At 51.1% G+C, this 25054-nt stretch overlaps 1 protein-coding gene across 1 annotated transcript in view; it reads right to left on the bottom strand.

The window, feature by feature from the left end:
• SHANK3 (SH3 and multiple ankyrin repeat domains 3) overlaps window positions 1–25054 on the bottom strand; it is a 589500-nt gene that overhangs the window by 512745 nt on the left and 51701 nt on the right. The window contains exon 4 of the mRNA XM_090041443.1: window positions 2648–2851. Within this exon, the coding sequence (XP_089897569.1) occupies window positions 2648–2851 (204 nt within the window). The remainder of the gene's footprint in view (window positions 1–2647; window positions 2852–25054) is intronic.

The following is a 25054-nucleotide window of genomic DNA, read 5'->3' as shown; positions in this document are numbered from 1 at the left end:
TGCAGTGTGGGACATCCATCTCCACAGAAAGACAGAGGGAGGTACCAGGAGGACATGTCGACCTTTGCTGTCATCTTCCACATCTCTACATATGTCTCGAGAGCAAAGCTCCACAACTTGGCTGGAAGGGCCCAGAAACCTCCAGAACTGGGGTCGTTATTAGACATGTCCAGTAGTTATTCCTGAAGCTGTACAGAACATGCTCATTAAGCGCAAGAACTCTTGTAGGCCTCAAACACTTGAACTGAGTAAAACTAATTAGGGCTGAGAGGTGGAGCGCTGGGAAAAGAAGCAGTTTAAACATACAGGTGTTGAAGGCAGCCCTGGGAACTCAGCAGTTGCAAATGCAGAAATGAGAGACCCGTCAACAGCAAGGGCTGGGTCTCAGCGCCTGTACTAGGGCTAGCACTGCTTTCCCTGCTTGCAGAAAGAGCTCTCGAGTGAGATGAAACCCCGTGTGCTTTACAGACCATGAGACGCAGCTGAAAAGGAAAGATTTCTTGCTTCTTTGAGGCTACACCGCCAATGGAGTCGACATTCAGCTTTTACCTGACAGCTTTAAGTTGGAAATTCGCCATAGCTAAAGGATAGCTCGATGATCTTCCGAGGTCCCTTCCAGCCCCAATGTCTATGAAAGTCTATGAAGAAGAGAAGCACCCCTCGGGGCAGTAACTTCCTCCTTCTCACCCTCCCATCCAAGCCGTTTAGCTCAGGAAGCCAACATGCAAGTCCCTGCTGCTCTACCGGCTCTTTGTCATCTCCTGTTGCCGTCAGCTTTCCCAGGGACACATCACCATTGCTCATTGTCTCCTCCAGCTCCTGACCTTCTTTTTAACTGTGTAGCTTCTGTGCAGGTGAGCCCGACTCAACTGCCTGACTGCTGCCAGGTGCAGTCATGGGGGCTAATCCAGCCCTCTGCACGACTACCGACGGGGGGTTGCAATCTGACTAGCTTGCTTTCAGACAAGGCTCTACATGGTTTGGAAGAGTACCAAGCTCTTGTATCTCTTTTCAAGCTGCGAAGATGCACGCTATATATCCGGCCACACTGAAGAACCCGAGACATTGTCTCTGTGTGAAGCCTGGAGACAAGTGTGTTTACACACGTGTGCTGAGGCATACATGTTATGTTAAACCATCAACATAAAAACATGTTGCCAGGGATAGAAGTCCATCTGAAGAATATCAGTGAATTTGTTACCAAAAGCTTTCATTTACATGTTAAAAGTATTTCTAACACCACTTACAATGCTCTTGGGCACCTATAGATGTGCAGTGAGGCTGCTCCAATGCACTGTAATTATAACGCATTGGAGCAGGCTCAATTAATTATTAATTACCGTGCCCATGCAGACTCCAGCATCATGTGAATCAGCATCCCTGAGCTTAAAAATGGAGGCAGGGGCTATTTAACTAAAGCTTGTTTGACAAGGTTTAGTTCAAGCACCCCTGCTGCCATCTTTCAGTGTGGGGATGCTGAGACATATGATGTTTGGGTGCTTTAATTAGAGTGGCTCTCGGAGCTGCTCTAATTAAAGCACCCCCCATCTCCCAGAGCACGTGTATAAATGCCCCTTGTGTCTATTCATTGTTTGATCACTAAGACACTGTTGTGTGCACTCTCTTTCAGGAGCAGCTGGAGGACTTTTTGTGAAGTGGAGGTGTTTAAGTACTCTTACGGGAACCCTTGGGGTTTAACAAAGCATGGTGCTTTCTAAGAAGATGTGCCCAGACAACTCTTTGGAAGCATGAACAGGAAGTATTGTTATATGGAGCATCCTCCCCCACCAGCCACTGCACACATGGGGCACGTCTACATGACCACTAATGCACTTGTCCTAATGCGCATTAAATTTAGTACCTCCAAGGCAATGTACTAAATAAATGTGCATTAGGCTGCCTTAACAGGCAGTACCAAAAGCACACATTTTTAAAGTGATGCTTAATGCACAGCAGCCTATTTTACTGCACATTAGTGTAATTGCATATTTTTTTACATGATGCTTTAATGCACAGTAAAATAGGCTACTGTGCATTAAAGTGCATGAGTAGATGTGCCCGTGATGCCCAACCAGGGGCTGCACTTGTTTAAGCACACGGCTTTGGTGTTGCAGTCTCTGTAGAGCTCTGCTTGAGTCCAACGTCCAATGCATGGTCTTCACCTCCACACTCCAAGCGCTCCTTGAGACGGTCCCTAAGCACTTTAGAAACTGAACGCAGGGTCGATTTCCCTGACTTCAGACTAACATGCCAAGCTACCTCCCTCTGCTTTAGAAACTGCTGCTCCTGCTGTGACTACGACCTTCCATATCAGCTCCGCTCCACTGGAACAAGGACGCCGTTAATCGATAGGGTCGCAGCCTGGCAAACACAGCTTTTATTGGAGCACAACTGCTGTTACGGAACAGAGGGAGAGAAATGACCAGGACGCTCACAAATGAGATGCAAAAATAATTCCGTTGCCTAAGTTTCCCTTCAAAAAATTCTTCACCAGAAACAGACCCACCCACACACATTTCTGATATATTCATGCTTTTCCTCCCACGGGCAAGGAAAAGAAAGATGATGGTTACTCTTTTTTCCTCCTTGCGAGGAACTCAGATACAACAGTAAAAGGAGATATCAAGTCATATAAAAGGACAGGTACCTCCAGGTAGGGGACAGGAGTGTCAGGATTCAGCGGGTATTCCCTCAGCAACCGCTCCTCATCCAGGAATTTTCCAGCCCGGCCATTGAAGGCTGGCTGGAAAAGCCCGTAGTTCAAAACATCCTTGAGGCTGTGGTTCAGGGTGCAGAGAATGCGCTGTTTGGAGACCCATATGGGAACATCAGGATTTAGCCGTAGACATTTCTAAGGAGAGGGAAAAAAAGGGGACAAGAGGTTAGCACCAGAGGGATACTGTAATCCATAATCACACCGCAGAATCTCTCTGATATCACAGACATAAACACTCACATATTTATATATTACACACATATATATAGGGTTTAGAACAAGAAATCTACCACCTTTTCCATGTCAAGTGGGAATAAAAGATTTGTGGAAGTCAGAGAAGGATAATGTCCAGCGGCACCCAACAAGCTCCTCTTCCATGGGGTCCGGGTAAGATTATTCTGTATTGACTAGTCCTCCGGTGAATAAATACCTCAAACTATGCCACGCCCAGGAGAGCTTTCCATGGCCTACCTCCCTCTGTAAAACTTTCTGTAGGGAGGTTTTCCTTGGTATTCACCCTACGACAGGCTGCAGGGGCCCTGCTGGACTTCCAAGAGCAGGATGATCTCCCATGTAGGTACGTAGATAGTGAAAAAGGAAGGGGACTTTGTACACCATCAGGGACCCTAAAAAGCTCGACATTTGCAGGCTAGACATGTTCGCCCAGGTGCATCCTTTGCACCCCACGTGACTTCTTTTCCCTCACTAGGGCTCAGCCTCAAACACTTGTAGGGAAGTGGACTGGCAGTTCAGGACTCTGCGGCCATGGGATTTGCTAGCGTTCGCCCACCGACAGCGCTGTGCAGCAAACGTGGGCTTTCCTTTTAAAACCTAGAAGGCTGCACACTCCACTGCTTATGTAGGCCAAGCTGACAGATGGTGAGAGGGGCGAAGACACAGTCTCTATCCTTGAACCTGTAAGAAACTTATAGGAACTTGCCGCAGAAGCAACATTTTACTGTCAAGGCCACTCCTCTTCAAAGAGAGGTGCCTGAAGAGTAGCATCCTGACTTCCCAGGGACCGCAGCTCCTTTATTCGCTGAACCCTGACCCACACCTGAGCCGTGCTGCCTGCCTTGTTCTCTCCTCTCAACCGCGGCACTACTTATGCACGGAGGATTCCCTCCCCTGCCAGCAGTACCCAGCCAGCTCCTATTAGACCCATTAAACCAGTGCCAACTGGGCACGGGTGAATGATCCTGCTGGAGCCCGACATCGTGTAAAGTCGTCACGGTGCCAAACTTCAGCCTCTTCCCTGATCCAAAGCAGCTCTCTCTATTGCGGTCCTGAACCCTGCACCCCAGCTCTGTCCGAAACCTCAGGCCTGAAAAATTATTGCATAACAGATGGGAAAGCTCCAGCAAGTTGACTGCTAGGTCTCACTTTGCTCATCCAATAATAACTCGCCCTTGCCAGCGATTATTTGTGCTGCAGGCAGAGGTCAATGCTGTAATCCGTTTCACTGCTGCTCATATTAGCAAGTTAGACTAATTATCAATCACTGTTGTGTGAAATGGTGGCGAGGAGGGAAGCTGGAGGCTGACTGCTGGGAAGGGAACGAGGCGCTCCAGCCCTGCAGAGAGTTTCGGTTCAAGTCTGGCCCTGCTCGCAGAAGGGAAAGAGAAACCTCTCCCCAGTGCCCCTGAATGGGAAGCCAGGCCCTCAGGCCCCTGCAGCTCTTCCCTTACCATTTAAATTCCCTGACGCTTTTTCAGTGCAAAAGTCTGTGGGCACTGGAAACACTGTGAGGTCCCAGCATAAAAAAAATTGCATTTCATTAAAAAAAAAACAAACTTGAAATCACAGGGATATGGTCCTGAGAGAATTAACTAGGCCACATTTCATTCAGTAAAAACCTTCATCTCCTAATGCAGCTGAAGCTGCCTCAGGAATCAGGGGAGAGAGGGGCAACAGCAGATTTCAGCCCGGCTTGCGGCAACGTCCGTGGAAACGTAAGTCAGATTTCTCCACCTAGCTGAGGCATGGCTATAACTGTGCAAACTTTTCATCTCTCTTCATTGTGCGGTCCCTCCAGTCATGGGATAATTTACTATCTTCTTCAGATTCCTCCATCTTATTGAGGTCTTTCTCAAGGTGGAGCGCCCAAAATGACAAGCGCTGTTCCAGGCAGTCTCCCCACAGCCATACAGATAAGGACGCACTTCCCACAGCCTGGTATAACCGTAGCAATGCAGGTGCATCTGAAAACTACATCGTTCCATAAGATGAAGGCACCTGGAAATAATACCAGACTCCACTGTGCAGATTTAACTATATACTTGCCACCTGTGCTGTATCAAAATGTAAGGCTGGAGTGAGCAAAGCCACTGGAGGTTTGCACACCCACAATCAACAGGAATCTTAGCAGGCTTTTGACATCTAAAACCTCACACAACAGCGGCACAGTCTGAGATGTAAGTGTCCCGACTCCTCCGTGCCCAAGCAAAGGCCCCCAGACACTTCATCATCATGCCTCCAATCCAAGCTTTCTATGTGGTCTGTTCCCAATATTTTGCACAGGCCATAGCTCCGGGTGGTGGTGCTGCCAGATCATGCGGGGTACATGGTAGACAGCTCCCCATGGCGCATCCTGGGCACCTCCTAGAGGGTTATCTCCTAGAAGGCCAAATCTATCAACCACACCAAACTGCAAACGCCAACCCCAGCCACTGATTTTGGTTAAACATTGAGTCTCTTTTCAGAAAAGCTTTTCAGCTCTGATTCACAGGTAGTCTCCACATACTGAAGAAGTTCCATCTCCCTCCTTTTAGCTGCATCTGGCTCAAAGCAAACAGCAATGTCAATCAAGTACAGACCTGGCAGAGGCCAGACATTGTAGGCAAGAGATTACCCTTCCTCTCCATCCCCATTTCCTATAATGCCACACGGCACCAATAGTTAGGTGCCCTACCCTCTGATTGACACTGTGTACCTAGCAAACCTCCCCTCTCCCGCAGCACAGAGCCTGCACCCTGCGTGCCACAACAACTGAGCACAAGGGTGCAAAGAAGGAAGCCAGTCCAAAGCACACGACAGAAGAGAGGACTGAGGTAGGATTTGATAGCAGCCTTCAATTCCCTGCCGGGGGATGTAAAGAGGATGGAGCTGGACTGTTCTCTGTGGGGGCAGATGACAGGACAGGGAGCAATGGGCTCATGATGCAGCAAAGGAAGCTGAGGTTGGATGTTAGGAAAAACTCTCTCACGAGAAGGGTGGTGAAGCACTGGAAGAAGTTAACTTGAGAGGTGGTGGGGTCTCCATCCTTGGAGGTTTTGAAGACCTGACAAAGCCCTGTTTGGGATGATGTAGAAGGGACTGGTCCTGCTTGGACCAGGGGGTTGGACTACATGTGACCTCCTGAGCTCCCTTCCAGCCCGCGTTGTCTGTGACGCTATGAGGAAACAGAAGAAAGTTTGCCAGAATCTGGGCACCATGACTGGCAGTCACCGTATCATTAATATGACATCCCTGCCTGCACAGGGTGTGAACACGCGTGCTTTTGGAGCTGTTTCACAGGGGACCATTTCAGAACAGCAGCAGCTCATACCTTCTCATATTTTTATAGGAACAGGCTGAGAAGAATTTAGATGCAGCAAAACCACTCCCACCTGAACACTATTTTAGCCAAGTTAAAAATGGAACCATTTTGCTATATTTGCATAGCCCTCGGCTCGTTTACAGGCAATAATCAGAATGTACCAGCTGCCGCCCTTTGCAGTCCTTCCACCTGTGTGAGTCCACACCCTCAGTCCACTGCGTGCTGGCCATCAGGAGGCCTCTGGGTATCCAGAGCAGCCAGGATCCATAAAACAAGGAGAGGTGAGAAAGAGGATGGAATCGCTTTGTTTTCTTTCCTTTGCCGTGTTGTACCCTGGAGATGGAGCGTGCATGGACTGAGAGCAGCGACAGTCCCTCCCGCTTGGCTTCTAACAGTGCACGAAGAGGACAGGAGAGGTTTAAAACCCCGCATTAAAATGCAGGTTCTCCTGACTTCTTGCTTGATGCACAAAGTCATTCTGCCTCTCTTAACACAGTAACAGGAAAAGGGACCAAGATACTTACATATCATGGAGGTGGCTGGGGGATCGTATACTGAGAAGGGAAGAAAAGGGAGAGCAACATTTCTTTGCAAGTGGGTTCTGGACAGGACCAAGACACAATGTGAGGTGAGAGAATGCACGAACCCCTCCTCACCCATCAAAGTAACAGGTTTTACTCCTACAACTTGTTGGGGTTCACTAGGAGGAAGGTTATTTCCAATTAAAGATGATTCACTGCCAGCAATTTGCTCAGGTTGTCTTCTAAATACAGCTCCAGAGGGAATCCAAGGAATTTTAACTAGCAAGCCTAATTTCTGTGCCTGGCAAATCAGTAGAAAGCATCCTAAAAAACAGGATTGTCTGTCACATGGATGAACAGGACTTGATGGGGCAGACTCAACACGGCTCTTGCAAGACGAGGTTGAGCCTGGCCAGTCCACTAGAGTTTTTTGGGGGCATCAATAAGAATGTGGATCAGGCTGATCCAGCTGATGTAGCGCACCTGGACCTTCAAAAAAGCTTTGACAAAGTCCTGGGCCAAAGGCTCTTAGGTTGCCATGACATTCGAGCAGTAGTTTTCAACCTCGTTACACTTAACACACTCCTTAGAAAATGCCGGCTCTTAGCTTTCACTTGTTTTTTTTCAGTACAGAAAAACAATAGTGTAATTCTTCTATTGCAGAGAACTCAGAAAAATGAGAGCAGGCCAGGATGCTTTTAACACTCTGGAGTCCTATGTGAAATATCTGGGTTTATCTTGTGAACTGGGTTCACGCATCTGTCATTGCTAACATTGCAGGGCACCCTGGTGTCATTGCCGTGACATCCTGATGGAGAATCACTACATTAGAGGCAAGCTCCAGTCCTGGATCAGCAACGGGCTGAAGGACAGGAAAGAGTGGGTCTAAATGATCACTTCTCACAATCGAGGGAAATTAGTAGTGGCTTGTGCTAGGGCCTGAGCTGTTGAACAGATTCAGAAATGATTTGGAAATGAGGATGAATAGAAGTGGCCAAGTCTGCAGGTGATACCAAATGATGCAGGCTGGTAACAAAAAAAAAGCAAGCACTTTGTGAAGACCTGCAGAAGGAGCTCATAAAACGGAGCAAAGGGGCAATAAAACAGTGCATGAATTTCAACTCCAATAAGTGCAAAGTGATGCATGTGTACAAGAACAACCTGAGACGTGCGCACATGCACTGCTGGGCTCCCGCTGCACTGCCGCTGCTCAGGAAAGAGATCCAGTACAGTTCTGGATCTGGATCACACAACGTATATTCCCCTTCACGAGCCAATCGAGCTCCACTGCAGGCTAGTTTTCTGATCCTCTATTCCTGTCAGGAGGCTGCTCCAGAAGCACACGGCTCAGGTAGCTAGAAACCTTAATTTCCAGCCTAAATTTATTCATGGCATTTTCTGCCCATTTACCTTGGACCAACACCATCCGTTAACTTAAACAGTTCTTCTGACATGGTGTTTACCTCCCTGATGTATTTATCGAGAGCCATATTACTTACTCACAGGCCTCATTTTGCTAGGCTAAAGCCAAGATCTTTTGCTCTCACCATCAAATACACTCTCCCTTTATTCTGTCATCTCTGTAGCCTTTCTGCATAGCCCTTTGCTGCTTCAGTTCATCTAATCCTCTTTCAGCAGATGTGGCTACAGTCTGCCCAGTGTTGAGGTAAGGTCTCACCGGGACATTTCACGCTGGCATTACAACCTCCTCTCCTCCACCACAGAAAATAGCTCTCGACGAGCATCCCAGAAATGCATTTGCACTTTTCATGGATGCAGCCCAGTGGTGGTTCATGATACACCCCCAGTCGACATCCTCTTTCATTTACACTGGAGGAAATCCCATTTATCATAACCAGTCCTCTTGTCAGTGCCTATATGCCTGACCCTGAATGTTTTCCCATTACATTTTTCATAGCATTTTTACTACTCTGGTCCTCAAGATCACCCACTTCTTCCTGCACAATGCCCTGATTCTACTCTGCGTCACACACCCGATGGCAGGGAGGGGCCATCCCCAGGAGGACTACACTGCGGTTGCTTGGGGATGCAGGGAGGGTCAGGAAGGCCAAGGCAGAGATGGGACTGGGACTAGCTTTCCGGATCAAGGACAACAAGAAGTCCTTTTTTAAATATATAGGGGGCAAAAAGAAGGTACCAGGTAACGTGGGGCCCCTGCAAGACACGCTAGGAAATTTGGTCATCACACCAGACGACAAAGCCAACATATTTAATGATTTCTTTGGCTCCATTTTCCTGAACAGGGACTGGGTCACCCTCCTACCGGGCCCCCTCAGGCCCCAGGGGAGGCACACCCAGGCCCAGGGTCAGTGAGGATCTAGTCAGGGAATGTCTGGAGGGCCTGGATGTGTTCAAGTCAGCTGGTCCGGACGATCTCCACCCCCGAGTGCTGAGGGAATTGGCTGCAGTCATTGCGGGACCCCCGGCATGGCCGTACGAGCACTCGTGGTGCTCTGGTGTGGGGCCAGAGGACTGAAAGAGGCCAACGTGTTTCCCATCTTCAAAAAAGGGAGGAAGGAGGACCCGGGAAACTATAGGCCAGTTAGTCTTACCTCGATCCTGGGCAAGCGTTTTGAGAGAATTATCCTGGCACATGTCCCCGAGGGGCCGGGGGGGAGATCATGCTTAGGGGCAACCAACACGGGTTCATTAGCGGCAGGTCCTGTCACACCAACCTGGTGGCCTTCTACGACCAGGTCACCAAATCCTTAGACGCAGGGGGAGCAGTGGACATCGTCTTCCTGGACTTCCGGAAGGCCTTCGACACTGTCTCTCACCCCATTCTCATTAAGAAACTGGGGGCTGTGGTGTCAGCACCCACAGTCAAATGAGTCGCCAACTGGCTGGAGGGCCGCACCCAGACAGCAGTGGTGGATGGGTCATTTCCAACCTGGAGGGATGTGGGCAGTGGGGTCCCCCAGGGCTCAGTCCTTGGGCCCGCACTGTTCAACATCTTCATCAGTGATTTGGACGAGGGGGTAAAAAAGCACCCTGTGCAAATTTGCAAACGACACTAAGATGTGGGGGGATGTGGGCACACGAGAAGGGAGGAATAGGCTACAATCAGACCTAGACAGGTTACAGGGGTGGGCGGATGAGAACAGGATGGGATTCAACACCGACAAATGCAAGGTGCTGCACCTGGGGAGGAACAACCGGCTCCATACCTACAGGTTGGGGAACTCCCTTCTCGTCAGTACAGAGGCAGAAAAGGATTTTGGAGTCATCATTGACGCCAAGATGAACATGGGCCGGCAGTGTGGGGACGCGGTCAGGAAGGCCAACCACACCTTGTCCTGCATCCGCAGATGCATCTCGAGCAGGTCCAGGGAGGTGATCCTCCCCCTCTATGCGGCACTGGTCAGGCCGCAGCGGGAGTACTGCGTCCAGGTCTGGGCGCCGCACTTCAGGAGGGATGTGGGCAGCATGGAGAGGGTCCAGAGGAGGCCACTTGCATGATCAGGGGTCAGCAAGGCAGGCCCTACAAGGGGAGGCAACGGGACCTGAACCTGTTCAGCCTCCACAAGAGAAGGCTGAGGGGGATCTAGTGGCCTGGTACAAGTTAGTCAGAGGGGATCAGCAGGCACTGGGGGAGTCCCTGTTCCCCCGAGCACCGCCAGGATTGACCAGGAATAACGGTCACAAGCTGGCAGAGGGTAGGTTTAGGTTAGATATCAGGAGGCGCGACTTCATGGTCAGGGCGGCTAGGGTCTGGAACCAACCTCCAAGAGAAGGGGTGCTGGCTCCTACCCTGAGGGTGTTTAAGAGGAGGCTGGGTGAACATCTTGCTGGGGTCGTTTGACCCAGTACTCTTTCCTAGCATGGCAGGGGGTCGGACTAGATGATCTGCTCAGGTCCCTTCCCACCTGACCAACTATGAAACTATGAAACTTTTGTCATCAGGAAATTTTACTAGCAAGCCCTCACATACCACCGAATTTGCACTGAGGAGAAAACCTGTGATCTCAAAAAGGCTTTCACCCAACAAGGACACTCCTCCAGACAGAGATCGCATGTTTGAAAGAGTCACCCGGATACCACATGAAGAACTGCTGCAGTGCAGAAGGAAAACTCCCGCAAATCTCATACCACTGGTTATGACAGGTCACCCCTCCCTCGAACCTGTACGGATAATCCGGAAACAATTGCAGCTCATACTAGAAGGAGACCCGATTCTTAAAAAGATCTTGCCAGAGCCACCTATCCCAGCGTTCAAACAAGAACCAAACCTCACTAGCCTCATCACCAGAAGCAAATTTCCTACAGCCCAAAACCCACCGGATAGGTCCAGACCGCACTGGGACAAGAAATGTAAAACCTGCCAACACATCTCCACCACCCACACAAACACTGCACCCCACGACAGAGCCATCAGCGTTCCCAGGTCCTGCAGCTGCACCTCCAGAAATGTGATACATCTCATCCAGTATACCACATGCCCTGATCAAAAAGACGTAGGAGAAACCAAACAATTGGACACCAAAATGAACGCCCACCAGAAATCCATCAAAGACAAGAATACCCAACTACATGTGGGGCACATTTCTCACAAGAAAACTACTCCCTCTCCAATCTCTCAGATCTAATCCTCAAAGGGAATTTACAAAACACTTTTCACAGACGAGCCCATGAACTTCACTTCATCAGCCTCCTGGATACAAAAAATCATGGACTAAACATAGACACTGGATTTATGACAGATTATAACCTGCCTGACATCTGACTCCCCAGGTACCTCTCCACTATTCACCTGCTACATTCATCCCCCTTCTCCCCACCCCCAGCCTGTCTCTCACCCACTGACTCCTTAATTTACATCTTCTCTGACTGCCCGTCTTGTGTGCAGACCAGCCTCTGGCTTCTTTACTATTCATCCTAGCCAGGAAGAGCACACACCAATTGCAAATGCTTCCTCAGCCTGACGAAGGGTGTTTGTACGAAAAGCATGCAAAGAAGAATTTTTCCCACTGTTTCTGTTCATCTAATAAAAGATATCAGATTTATCCAGAGAACTTTGTCTGCCTATTAGCACGTGACTACATTTTGTGCCATTTTATCCCCTTTAGCCAGTTTCTTATCCACCTTGAACTAATTCCTATCTTCTCATATTTAACTAACATTTTATCAGATGTCTTACTGAAGTCATAGAATCACAGGATCACAGACAACAAGGGTTGGAGGGAGCTCAGGAGGTCACATCTAGTCCAACCCCCTGCTCCAAGCAGGACCAGCCCCAGCTGCATCATCCCAGCCAAGGCTTTGTCTAGCCAGGTCTTTGAAACCTCCAAGGATGGAGACCCCACCACCCTTCTGGGGAGTCTGTTCCAGTGCTTCACCACCCTCCTCATGAGAAAGTTTTTCCTAATATCCAACCTCAACTTTCCCTGCTGCAGCTTGAGCCTATTGCTCCTTGCCCTGTCATCTGCCCCACTGAGAACAGCCCAGCTCCATCCTCTTTGCAGCCCCCCTGCAGGGAGGTGAAGGCTGCTATTCCATCCCCCTTGGTCTTCTCTTCTCCAGACTAAATCAGCCCAGTTCCCTCAGCCTCTCCTCACCAGTCCTGTCCTCCAGCTCCCAACCATTTTTGCTGTCCTCCACTGGACTCTCTCCAACGTGTCCACATCCTTTCTAAAGTGGGGGGCCCACAGCTGGACACAGGACTCCAGATGTGGCCCCCCCCAGTGCTGAATAGAAGGGAAGAATCACTGACCTCAATGTGCTGACAATGCTCATACCAATGCAGCCCAGGATACCATTTGCCTTCTTGACAACACAGGTGCACTGCTGCCTCATTTCTATCTTACTGTCCCACATCACCCCCAGGTCCTTTTCTACAGAGCTGCTGCCCAGTCAGTCAGCCCCAGCCTGCACCGGTGCATGGGACTGTCCAGATAAATCAGATCAGCTGCATCTGCCTTATCCACAAAATCAGCCAATTTATGAAAAAAGATAGGTTGATCTGCTATAGTTTGCCTTTAACAGACCCCTTGCATTTACTGCATGTACATGGCAGTAAATGGAAACCCATTTTCCACCGACTGCCATGTCTTTAATTCTTCCTTCAAAGTTTGTCCTAAAGCTGCGCAAGCTGTCGCAGTCAGATCACAGGCCTGTAGCTGTGTCACTTTTTCACCTCTCTCAAACAGCAGCAGTGCAATTGCTATTCTCCAGTCACATTGTACCTCCTCCCTTTGATAATGTTATTAAAGATGCTGTGATTTCATGCGTCAACGCTTTCAACGTGCTGGGATGGAGTTGATCTGGACTCCCGTCCAACATGATCACATTAAGCTGACACAGCCCTGCACCAACAAGGTCTCCCCACCCCAGGCAGCGAGTGGGTCTTGAAGGAAGTGCCCATGGAAATGTGCGATGACGTCCCACCTCCCAGAGCCACGGTCCAGAGCTGTCTGCAGGCCCATTCAGACATCAGACAATCAGCTTCAGCGGGGTCATGTTTTCAAACTCTGCCTTAAACCTAGGGGAAGGACATTTACTTTTTTCTGAAAGGAAAACTGAAATTCCAGCAAAGCATGATGCCAGGGCCCAAAAATTGGTCTATGCTTTAATCCCACCTGAAAAGATGCATGACACCCAAAAAGAAGCAGATATAGAATTTGGATTAAAAAAAACCAAGCAATTAATATTTATTCTCATATTTCTTGCCTTAAACATAACTAGAATTTGGAGATTTGTGAAGGCCTGCTGGCAAAGGCTGGTCTGGAGAAGGGATATGAAGAGGGTTACATATATAAAAGAAAAGCAATTGCCCTAACAGATGCTAGTAGAGCCTCTGCAAGCCAGAGGAGCTGCTATAAGCCTTGAGCATTGCAATGAACATGGAGGAGAACCTGGACTTCCGGAAGGCTTTTGACACTGTCTCTCACCCTGTTCTCATTAAGAAACTGGGGGGCTATGGTGTAGCCACCCACACAGTCAAATGGGTCGCCAACTGGCCGGAGGGCCGCACCCAGAGGGTGGTGGTGGATGGGTCCTTCTCAACCTGGAAGGACGTGGGCAGTGGGGTCCCCCAGAGCTCCGTCATAGGGCCCGCACTGTTCAACATCTTCATCAGTGATTGGGACGAGGGGGTAAAAAGCACCCTGTTCAAATTTGCTGATGACACTAAGATGTGGGGGGACGCAGGCACATTGGAAGGATGCAACAGGCTACAATCAGACCTAGACAGGTTACAAGGGAGGGCGGATGAGAATAGGATGGGCTTCAACACAGACAAGTGCAAGGTGATGCACCTCGGGAGGAACAACCGGCACCATACCTACAGGTTGGGGAACTCCCCTCTTGTCAGCACGGAGGCAGAAAGGGATTTGGGGGTCATCATTGACTCCAAGATGAACATGGGCCGGCAGTGTGGGGAGGCAGTTAGGAAGGCCAACCGCACCTTGGCATGCATCCACAGATGCATCTCGAGCAGGTCCAAAAAGGTGATGCTCCCCCTCTGTGCGGCACTGGTCAGGCCGCAGCTGGAGTATTGCGTCCAGGTCTGGGCGCCGCACTTCAAGAGGGATGTCGACAGCATGGAGAGGGTCCAGAGGAGGCCACTCGTATGATCAGGGGACAACAGGGCAGGCCCTATGAGGAGAGGTGACGGGACCTGGACCTGTTCAGCCTCCACAAGAGAAGGCTGAGGGGGATCTTGTGGCCTGTTATAAACCAGTCAGGGGGGATCAGCAGGCATTGGGGGAGTCACTGTTCCCCCAAGCACTGCCAGGAGTGACCAGGAATAACGGTCACAAGCTGGCAGAGGGTACATTCAGACTAGACATCAGGAGGCGCGACTTCACGGTCAGGGCAGCTAGGATCTGGGACCAGCTTCCAAGAGAAGTGGTGCAGGCTCCTACCCTGGGGGTGTTTAAGAGGAGGTTAGATGAACATCTTGCTGGGGTCATTTGACCCCAGTATTCTTTCCTGCCATGGCGGGGGGTCGGACTAGACGATCTGCTCATGTCCCTTCCGACCCTAGAAAATATGAAACTATGAAACTATGAGTGCATAAGGAAATCTAGGCAAGAAAGCAGCAGCCACGCAATCCTTAGGGAGTACCTTGCTGCTGGCTGAGACAGAGCCTGAGCAGCAAGTCCTGCAGCAGAGGGATAGACTTGTCCCAGATGTGAGAGCGCTGGAAGTCCCGGCAGCTCAGCCAGTGGGACAAGGGCGCTCTGCCCGGCCCTTTCAGAGGGAGCAGAAGGGAGCTTGTGCTAGCACATCCTCATCTCCTGAGCCTTTAGTCCGTGGGGCCACAGGTGGGAAGGGGAGATAGCGAGGAGGGACAAAGTGGGCCGGAGACGCAGATGGAAACAGCTGCGGCTGCATCCAGGCTTGTCTGGGAAAGCGGAGGTGCTCAGAGCAAGGGCATCCTCTGCTTAAGCTCGGGAAGGACTTTCCCTTTCCCCTTCCCCTTCAGCTTTGTCTCCTGCATCCTCAGGCTATCAGCAGATGGGGGCCAACATGCCGGCCTTGAAAACAGAGTTCCTCCTCCTTGCTGGAAGAGGAACCAGACAACAAAGCCAGCGATACGCCAGTATCTCTATCCCCCCCCCACACTCTGCAGTATTTCCTGAGTCACCAAATCACAGACAATGAGGGTTGAAGGGAACTCAGGAGGTCCAGCCCCTGCTCCAAGCAGGACCAGCCCCAACTCCATCATGCCAGCCAAAGCTTTGTCCACCCTGGTCTTCAACACCTCCAAGGATGGAGATGCCACGACTTCCCTGGGCAACCTGTTCCAGTGCTTCACCACCCTCCTCGTGAGAAAGTTTTCCCTAATAACCAACCTCAACTTCCCTTGCTGCAACGTGAGCCCATTGCCCCTTCTGTCACCTGCCCCCACTGAGACCAGCTCAGCTCCATCCTCTTTGCAGTCCCCCTGCAGGGAGGTGAAGGCTGCTACTCAATCCTCCTCGGTCTTCTCTTCTCTAGCCTCAGTAAGCCCAGTTTCCTCAGCCTCTCCTCACAAGTCATGTCCTCCAGCCACATAACCATTTTCATTGCCCTCCACTGGACTGTCTCCAATTTCCCCACACCCTTTCTGTAGTGGGGGGTGTCCCAGCCACCTGTGGAGGGTTTAGATTGAGAGTGTGGTTGGGGGTAGAAAGGTAAGAAAGATTTATTGACTTAAAAAAACACAACTACGTGTAATAACAAGACAAATGATGACAGACAAAAGCAATTCACGTCAGCAACTTGTCGGCAGTCCCTCTGATGCCTGATACACAGCAAGCTTCTCTTTCCACAAAGTTCAGCGAGGTCAGGCGTCCCCAAGCAACACTGTCTGAGGGGTGCCGGGAAGGACCCTGGAATGCAGTTCTTGGGCTCCTTGAGGTCCAAGGGCCCACTAATCCAGGCAACAGCTAACTAATCCTTTTCACAGAGCTGCATCTTCCTTCTGAATGGTTTCCAGATATTTCAGCTAATTTATAGCTCCTGAAGGACACTGATAACATACGACCACTTAGATTCCTTTTTCTTCAACTGTCCATAGACTGACCAATAGCAATACAAGTCTTGCATTCCTTTAATAAAGTAATTTTAACTGTGCCACAGGGCCTTACTACTTCTAGGCTTTGCTAAATTTACTAGGCCTTACTTTATACAAAGCCTCACTACATCTTAAACTATAATTAGGCTTTTAGCAACAATGTATAGTTTAATATCTAAACAAATACAGAAAAACACTTGGTCTAATCTTCATAAAGCCTTCAACAAGCACTTTTATTACACAGACATACTTTTCAGTTGCCACACGGGGCCCACAACTGGACACAGGACTCCAGATGTGGACTCCCCAGTGCTGAATAGAGGGAAAGAATCACTGCCCTCCACCTGCTGGCAGTGGTCCTACCAATGCAGCCAAGGATGCTGTTACCCTTCTTGGCACAACATGGGCACAGTGTTGGCTCATCTCCATCTTATTGCCCACTGTCCCCACCAGGTGCTTTTCCGCAGAGCTGCTGCCCAGCCAGTCACCCCCAGCCTGTACCGGTGCAGGGAATTGCTCCCTCCTAAGTGCAGGACTTTGCACTTGTCCTTGTCAAACCTCATGAGATTTCTTTTACCCCAATCCTCCAATTTGTCGAGGTCACTCTGAATCCTAGCTCTACCCTTCATCATCTCTACCAGGGACTGGTGACTTGCACGTCCCCTCACAGCACTCAGATGCTGGTTTTCCTGGAGCCATTGTTGGGACAGACAGTCACAAACTGCACCATGGGGAGGCAAGAAGAAGAGACCCAGTGACTGGAGGGGAACTGGGCCCAGCTAAGAGCACAGGATCAGCAAACTGGCAGCACAAGAGTTTTGTGTTGCTTTAATTTATCTGCTTACAGCCGCCGGCCCTGTGGCCCGATGCAAAGCGTCGTGCCAGGAGAACCATCTCCATGGTAGGGAGATGGTAGAAACTAGAAAGGAAGGTCTGTGCTTTCAGCAAATGAGTGTTTTTGCCCAGATATTCCTTGAAGTGCTCAGCAGCCAAGAAGGGGGATATTTGGGGTCTTAATCCCACACAGGCTGCTGCTGTTTCCCAGCTGTTCTGAAGGGGATGCTGCCGGCCACCACCGGGGAGTTGTGCCATCCTTCTGGTGTCCTGCCTCGAGAATGAAAATCCACTGACAATGACAAGTAAGCCTGGTCCTTTCAAGCGCGAGTGGAAACGGCTCCTGATCCAAAGCTGCAGGGGCGCAGACAGAAAACTGCAGCCAGCTCCATCTTCTAATCCCAACAGTCAGCGCCACCAAATAAATCGCTGTGTCTGACATCAAACACAGCTTGAAGGGAGTGTTTAATGAGATCTAAGTCTTCATTAATGCTAACTGGTTCAAGCAAGAGCTAAATGGTAAGGCACCTTGTTACATATAGCTACAACAGCCTGGTAATTAGCCACCTGCTTAGAAAGGGTTGCTGAAGGGTATAATCTCCAGCCTGACTGATCAAGCTGGCCAGATCCTCAATGGGGGAGAGGAGAAGGGGCAAAGGAAAGGCCAAGGTGATTTATGTGTGCAAACCTCCGTTGCCTCCAGCAATGAGCGAGGCAGGAGGGAGTAAAAAAAAGAAAGGTCCCATGTTCCCTTCAAAACCCGAAGCAGCCCTTCAGTGTGGGGCCAGATGCACAACCACAGCAGGGCATTGAAGGAAAGCAGAAAGTCTAATGCTTGGTGAGATGGAGACTGAGGGCTTGGAAAGCCTGTTCTGCCACCAAGAAGCCAAGAAGAGCAAAGCTTCTTCTGGAGAAGCAGAAAAATCTTCCTTTTTCTCTTCCTCACCTCTAAGTGAATAAGCCCTGGGGTAGATGCAAGCCAAAGTACCCCTGAAGATGTGGCTGGGGACCTCTTCTACCATATCACCGAGGGCGAGGATCTCCATGGGCTCTTTAGAAGAACAGGCAGAGAAGGAGCAAAATGGCATTTCAATACCATTTGTTTGGCAGGATGATCCATGCAGACTTCTCTCTCGCAGTATCGAAAGCAGAGGATGCTTAACGGGGTGTCCAGTCCCCATGTATACACGGCCCCTGGGAAAAGCACAGGTCTCCTTAGGAAGCAGGGCCAAGGGGAGCCAAGGCTGGCTGATGGTGTAAAATCCCGGTAGAAGGGGCACATTGCACAGTGCCCTCCTCGGTGGCTGCACCCTGTGCAAGGTCACACTTTGCATCCCTCGTTTGACCCCCGTCCAGCTTCAAAGGCACTTTTTACAGAGCAGACGGCGGACGCAAGGCGTGCAGAGTCTTCTCGTCTGTCTCATCCGTGCTGACTTTTCCGTGAAACCATCTCCCTGCCCCGTTTGCTGCTCCCCTTTGTACATCCAAGGATTGCTTTAGCTGCTTCCGCAACAGCATCCTCATGCTGGGCAGCAGTGCCCGATTGCTCGGTTACCATGAACACTGATCCCTCCAGAGTCGCCGTTCCCTGGAGCCAGCCACCTGATGTGACCTGCCGTCCTGTTCCCAGGTACAGAGGTTTGCACCAGGCTGTATTCAAAGACATTTGGTGTGAACGGGCCCAACTTCCCGAGGCATCTGGACCCAGCTTCATAGTTTCATAGTTTCTAGGTTCGGAAGGGACCTGAGCAGATCATCTAGTCCGACCCCCTACCATGGCAGGAAAGAATACTGGGGTCAAATGACCCCAGCAAGATGTTCACCCAGCCTCCTCTTAAACACCCCCAGGGTAGGGGCCAGCAACCACTTCTCTTGGAAGTTGGTTCCAGACCCTAGCCGCCCTGACCGTGAAGTAGCGCCTCCTGATATCTAACCTAAACCTACCCTCTGCCAGCTTGTGACCGTTATTCCTGGTCACTCCTAGTGGTGCTTGGGGGAACAGTGACTCCCCTAATGCCTGCTGATCCCCCCTGACTAGTTTATAACAGGCCACAAGATCCCCCCTCAGCCTTCTCTTGTGGAGGCTGAACAGGTTCACATCCCTTTAGCCTCTCCTCATAGGGCCTGCCCTGCTGCCCCCTGATCATGCAAGTGGCCTCCTCTGGACCCTCTACATGCTGTCCAAATCCCTCTTGAAGTGCGGCGCCCAGAACTGGACGCAGTACTCCAGCTGCGGCCTGACCAGTGCCGCACAGAGGGGGAGCATCACCTTTTTGGACCTGCTCGAGATGCATCTGTGGATGCATGCCAAGGTGCGGTTGGCCTTCCTAACTGCCTCCCCACACTGCCGGCCCATGTTCATCTTGGAGTCAATGATGACCCCCAAACCCTTTCCGCCTCCATGCTGACAAGAGGGGAGTTCCCCAACCTGTAGTTATGGTGCCGGTTGTTCCTCCCCACGTGCAGCACCTTGCACTTGTCTGTGTTGAAACCCATCCTATTCTTGTCCTCCCACCCTTGTAACCTGTCTAGGTCTGATTGTAGCCTGTTGCATCCTTCCAATGTGCCCATGTCCCCCCACATCTTAGTGTCATCAGCAAATTTGAACAGGTGCTTTTTACCCCCTCGTCCAAATCGCTGATGAAGATGTTGAACAGTGCAGACCCGAGGACCGAGCCCTGGGGGACCCCACTGCCCACGTCCTTCCAGGTTGAGAAGGACCCATCCACTACCACCCTCTGGGTGCGGCCCACCAGCCAGTTGGCGACCCATTTGATTGTGTGGGCGTAGACACCACAGCCCCCCAGTTTCTAATGAGAACGGGGTGAGAGACAGTGTCGAAAGCCTTCTGGAAGTCCAGGAAGACGATGTCCACTGCTACCCCTGCGTCTAATGATCTGGTGATCTGATCGTAAAAGGCCACCAGGTTGGTCTGACAGGACCTGCCACTGATGAACCCGTGTTGGTTGCCCCTAAGCATGCAGTCCCCTGCTGGCCCCTCCTGGATGTGTGCCAGCATAATTTTCTCCAACAGCTTGCCCAGGATTGAGGTAAGACTAACCGGCCTATAGTTTCCTGGGTCCTCCTTCCTGCCTTTTTTGAAGATGGGGACCACGTTGGCCCTCTTCCAGTCCTCCGGTACCTCACCAGAGCCCCACGAGCGCTCGTAAAGTTGTGCCAGGGGACTTGCAATGACCTCGGCCAGTTCCTTTAGAACTCTAGGATGGAGATCATCCGGGCCGGCTGACTTGAATACGTCCAGCCCCTCCAGAAGCTCCCTAACTAAATCCTCGCTAACCCGTGGGCCAGGTGTGCCTCCCCTGGGGCCCGAGGGGGGCCCATCAGGGAGGTGGCTGTTCTGGTCCCTACTTAGGAAGACGGAGGCAAAGAAATCATTAAACATGTTAGCTTTGCCGTCTGGTGTGACGACCAAGTTTCCCATCGCGTCCAGCTGTATGACTCAAGTCAGGCCTCACGAGCACCGGAGTTGCTGCGCATCGCCTTCAGGGCTCCTTCCATCCTCCCCAGTGCCCACCCCCATGCCTTGCTCACCCCCACTCAGTTATTAGCCAACAGCCCGGCTGCCAGGGGCCAGATCCACTCAGGGCTGGACCAGCTCAGGCCCTGAGCTTGTATCCTGCCAGCCCAGCCTGCCCCTGGTCAGGGGACTCTAATTGTCCCTGCCACACTTGCAGCCTGCTTCTCCCACCCCGTCTCCTGCTACAGCCCCCCAGCACTGGCTTTGCTGTCACTTGCACATGGAGCAGAGCTCATGCTCCTGCACAGGCCCCTGTGCCGGGCTGACACCAGACCCCAAGGACTTCGCACAACATGCCAGAGTTCAAATCCCCCTCTCCGCTACGCACTGGTTTAGCTCTATCAACGTGGGAAATCATCCGTGATAGTGTTACACTTCATCTAGCTAAGTGAGGTCCTTTGAAGTTCCCCATTGTCTCCTCTGGGCTCGGCTGGCTTAAATAACTGTCGGTGGCTAGCTTCCTTTTCAAATCATTAAGGAAAATATCAAACGGGGCTGGATCCAGGTGCAGAATTTGGAGGCATCCTATTGTTAGGTTTTCCCTGCCAGGAAAATTGGCTATTTATTCCTATTTTTCAGTTGCCTGTTGCTTACCTGGCTTCTGATCCCTGACAATCCTTCACCTCTCTGCATGTGACTACTTCGTTTCTTAAGTAGCCTTTTGGGAGAGGCTTTGTCAAAGCCCTCTTGTCATCTAACCAGACGATAGCAAGGGCTCCTCCTTTATCTACTGCTCTGTTGTCACATTCAAAGGAGTCTTAAAGATTAGCGAGAGACAGTTTTCCTCCGCAAAAACTTTGCTGGTTAAACCCTGTCAGATAACAGAGGCACAAGTGTTTATTATTGCATCTGTACTTATCGTAGTAAAGGAAGACCTCTGGGCCCAGAGAAGGGCTGGGAAAAGCCAGAGGGAGGAGGCACCGGGGGCAGGGGGTTAATTTGAGCTGCGCCCAGTTTATCCGAGAGGCAGCCAGGAGGCAGGCGTCTGCAGATGGCTGCAATGGGGGAGCTGGAAATATGCAATGCAAGTGCTCTACGGACACTCAGGACCCACAAGCTGGGGACGGTTTGGGGCTGTGTGCTCCTGTAAGCTGCCCAGCTTTGAGAGCTCCTTGTTCCCCTGGTTCAAACAGCTATTTTGAATGACAGATTGCAGGTTTTGCTAACAGCTCAGCTACGCCATACCGGAGCTCCTTCAGATAACTCAGATGTACCATATGGGACCAATGATTTGCTGGGTTTAAATCATCTGGCACCTCATTCACTGACCATGCTTTATCTTTATAACCTGCAGCAGAACTGCTCTTTCCAGCATCTCATCAGCTTCCTTTGTGGTGACGACTAATGCAAAGAGCTCGTTCTCCTTTCCAGTGGGGTCCTTTTCCTCCTTAACTGATTCACAACTTGTTCACTTCTCAGGTATGTCTGCTGCCTGGCTGGCTTTGTAATAAACTCCAGTTGCTTCAGACAGAGATTTGCTGAAGTACATCATGTTCTTGATAGTATAAATGTCTCACCGCTGTCTTGTCTTAGATGGCATCAGATCTTGGACGGTTCACGGTACAGGCCACTTAGTGATGCCAAAACACACACCAGCCTCTTGCCACAGACTCCAAGCTTTTCCTTTTTCAAGCATTACATTTCTGCCACCTTTGCAAAGAAGATCTTCCAGAGGCAAGCTGCATAAAAACCCGTGAAGCAAAGTCTCCAGACAAACCAGATACCTGAGCCTTCAGGAGCAGAGCAAGGATTTTAAAAAGGGTTGTGCATTAGAGAGCTTGCTGGTGCAGACGGTACAACCAGCCGCACAGACCTGGGACAAAACCAGAGGTCTCAGCAGTGGAGAATGTGGTAGGAAGCCACCTTTGTTTCTCCCCAAAATCTCTGCTCTGTGACAATGTGATTAGGATGGGCCCAGCAGAGGAGACACACCCTTACCCTCTCTCTTTAGGAAACCTGAGCTGGCTCCAGTCCTGAGGGAGGGGGGAAACCTGCTCCCTCTGCCTACGTGACTGGTATTGGCTACCTGGGTGAGGGGCTTCTACCTGGTGGGCTACAGTCTGCCCGGCAACTAGTGATGTATTACAAATTGGTTGGCCGACAGCCAACAGGTGCTGGCCTCCATCGGACCAGGTGAACGAGGTCACAGGGGTTATGTGGCGGGCCAGTAGGGGGCGCTCCTGCGTTGAGCCGCCCACCCCCCCTGCGCCCGACCCCCTGCCAGGCTCCGAGCGCCTCCCCGGGGCGCCTTATGTCCGGCCGACCCCTTCCTGGAGCACCCTCGCTAGCCTGGGGGTAACGTCGCCGCCACCACCCCGAAAAGGGACTCACTCCTGGCCCTGTGTCCTTGGGGAAACACAGGCCTAATGTCCTACGGGTACTCGACCCAGTACAGGCACTTGGGGCACTTCCCCAAGTCCGGGGGCAAAAAGGACAGTCTCCCTTAGTCCGCAGACCTAAGGGGTCTCTTAGGCATAATTTAGACTCACCCCTCAATAAGTCTCCCACACCAGTCACAAAGGAAGACTTTATTGGTTACAGGGGTAGGGTGAAAATAGGGTACAAGACTGAGCAATATCCTAGAAATCCTAAAGAGCAAACAGTGTGGCTGAGGTAGCCTTTTGATCACGCATCTGAGTTACTGCCAGCTCGATATCTAATCAGATCTCGAGTACCTTACTCACACACTTCATCCAGAGGCCGGTGAGATCCTTTCTAGCATCCGGCTGTTCCTGGTTCATGAGTTTTTGGGGGAGAGGGCCCTTTCAGATGTTTATGCTCCTCTGAGTCCCCTCCTCATGGCCGCTGCTTCACCTCATGGCCGAAGAGGCCGCCTCCTCACCCGTCCTAACTTGTATAGCCCCGTGACCTCATTCACCTGGTCCGGTGGAGGCCAGCCCCGGTTGGCTGCCAGCCAACCCATTTGAAATACATCGCCTGTTACCGGGCAGATCCCAGCCCACCAGGTAGATGCCCCCCACCCAGGTACCAGTCACGCAGGCAGAGGGAGCCGGTTCCCCCCCACCTCAGGACTGCAGCCAGCTCAAGTTACTTAAAGAGACAGGGTGAGGGTGTGTGTCCTCTGCTGAGCCCACCCGACTCAAATGGTCACAGCACAGAGATTTTATCACATTGTCACAGGGCAGAGATTTTGGGGAGAAACCAAGGTGGCTTTCTGCCACAGGCTATATGAGGTAAGACTGCCCAGGAGGAGGGGGCAGCAGCCATGCGGGGGACTCAGATGTAGAGAGGAGCTTGACCATCTGAAACGGGCTCTCTCCCCCATAACTCATGAGCAAGGAATGGCCTGCCTCCAGAGAGGATCTCCACCAGCCTCGGGATGACGCTTGTGAGTACGCTACTCGAGATCTGGGTAGATATCTAGCTGGCAGTAACTCAGATGCGTGATCAAAAGGCTACCTCAATCTTGTACCCTATTTTCACCCTACCCCTGTAATCAATACAGTTCTCCATTGTGACCGGCGTGGGAGACTTATTGAGGGGTGGGTCTAAATTATGCCTAAGGGGCCCCTTAGGTCTGCGGAGTAAGGGAGACTGTCCTTTTTGGCCCCCGACTTGGGGAAGTGCCCCAAGTGCCTGTACTGGGTCGAGTACCCATAGGACTATGAGGCCTGTGTTTCCCCAAGGACACAGGGCTGAGAGAGTCCCCTCTCGGGGTGGTGGCAGCACACGTTACCCCCAGGCTAGCGAGTGCGCTCCAGGAAGGGGGCTGACCGGACGTGAGGCGCCCCAGGGAGGCACTTGGAGCCGGGAAGGTCATCGGGCGCGGGGGGGCTCAACGCAGGAGCGCCCCCTACTGGCCCACCACAGAAAGCTCACTGTGAACAGCCAAAAGCGGGGCAATGCCACCCCCTAGATCCACCCTGGAGGGACACGAGCAACCTTATTCAGAGAAATTACAGAGAAGGTGAGCTGGAAGGAGACTCCAGTTATCTAGTCTGACCCCCTGCCTAAGGTTGGATCCGTCCCATCCAAACCACCCCAGACAGATCCACTGTCTAAACACTTTGTACAACTACTGTCAGTGCCAGACGTCACCCCCAAACCAGCTGCGGGGAAAGCAGCAGGACCGCAGCAGCCAATGTCCTGGAGTAGTAAAAGGTTGCTAGTATAAACTCAAGGGCCAAGCAAAGGGGAAGGCAAAAACCTCCACAGTCTGCACCAAACTGACTGGGGGGGTGGGAATCGTTCCTGACCCCAGTATAATCTCAAATGATTTTAAATTCAGAAATGAAATGACTACAACATAGATACAAACATGAACTAGCCCCTTGCTGACCAGTTCCTTGGAAATACCTAAAATGGGACCTCATACTGCTGCCCCAGCGCCATCCAGAACCCCGGCTCACCCCTCAACCAGCAACCC

This window comes from Crocodylus siamensis, chromosome 4 (assembly GCF_052110815.1).
Source record: "Crocodylus siamensis isolate JL-2025a chromosome 4, ASM5211081v1, whole genome shotgun sequence".
In the NCBI taxonomy this organism is placed as follows: domain Eukaryota; kingdom Metazoa; phylum Chordata; order Crocodylia; family Crocodylidae; genus Crocodylus; species Crocodylus siamensis.
This window is presented reverse-complemented; position numbering and strand designations above follow the sequence as displayed.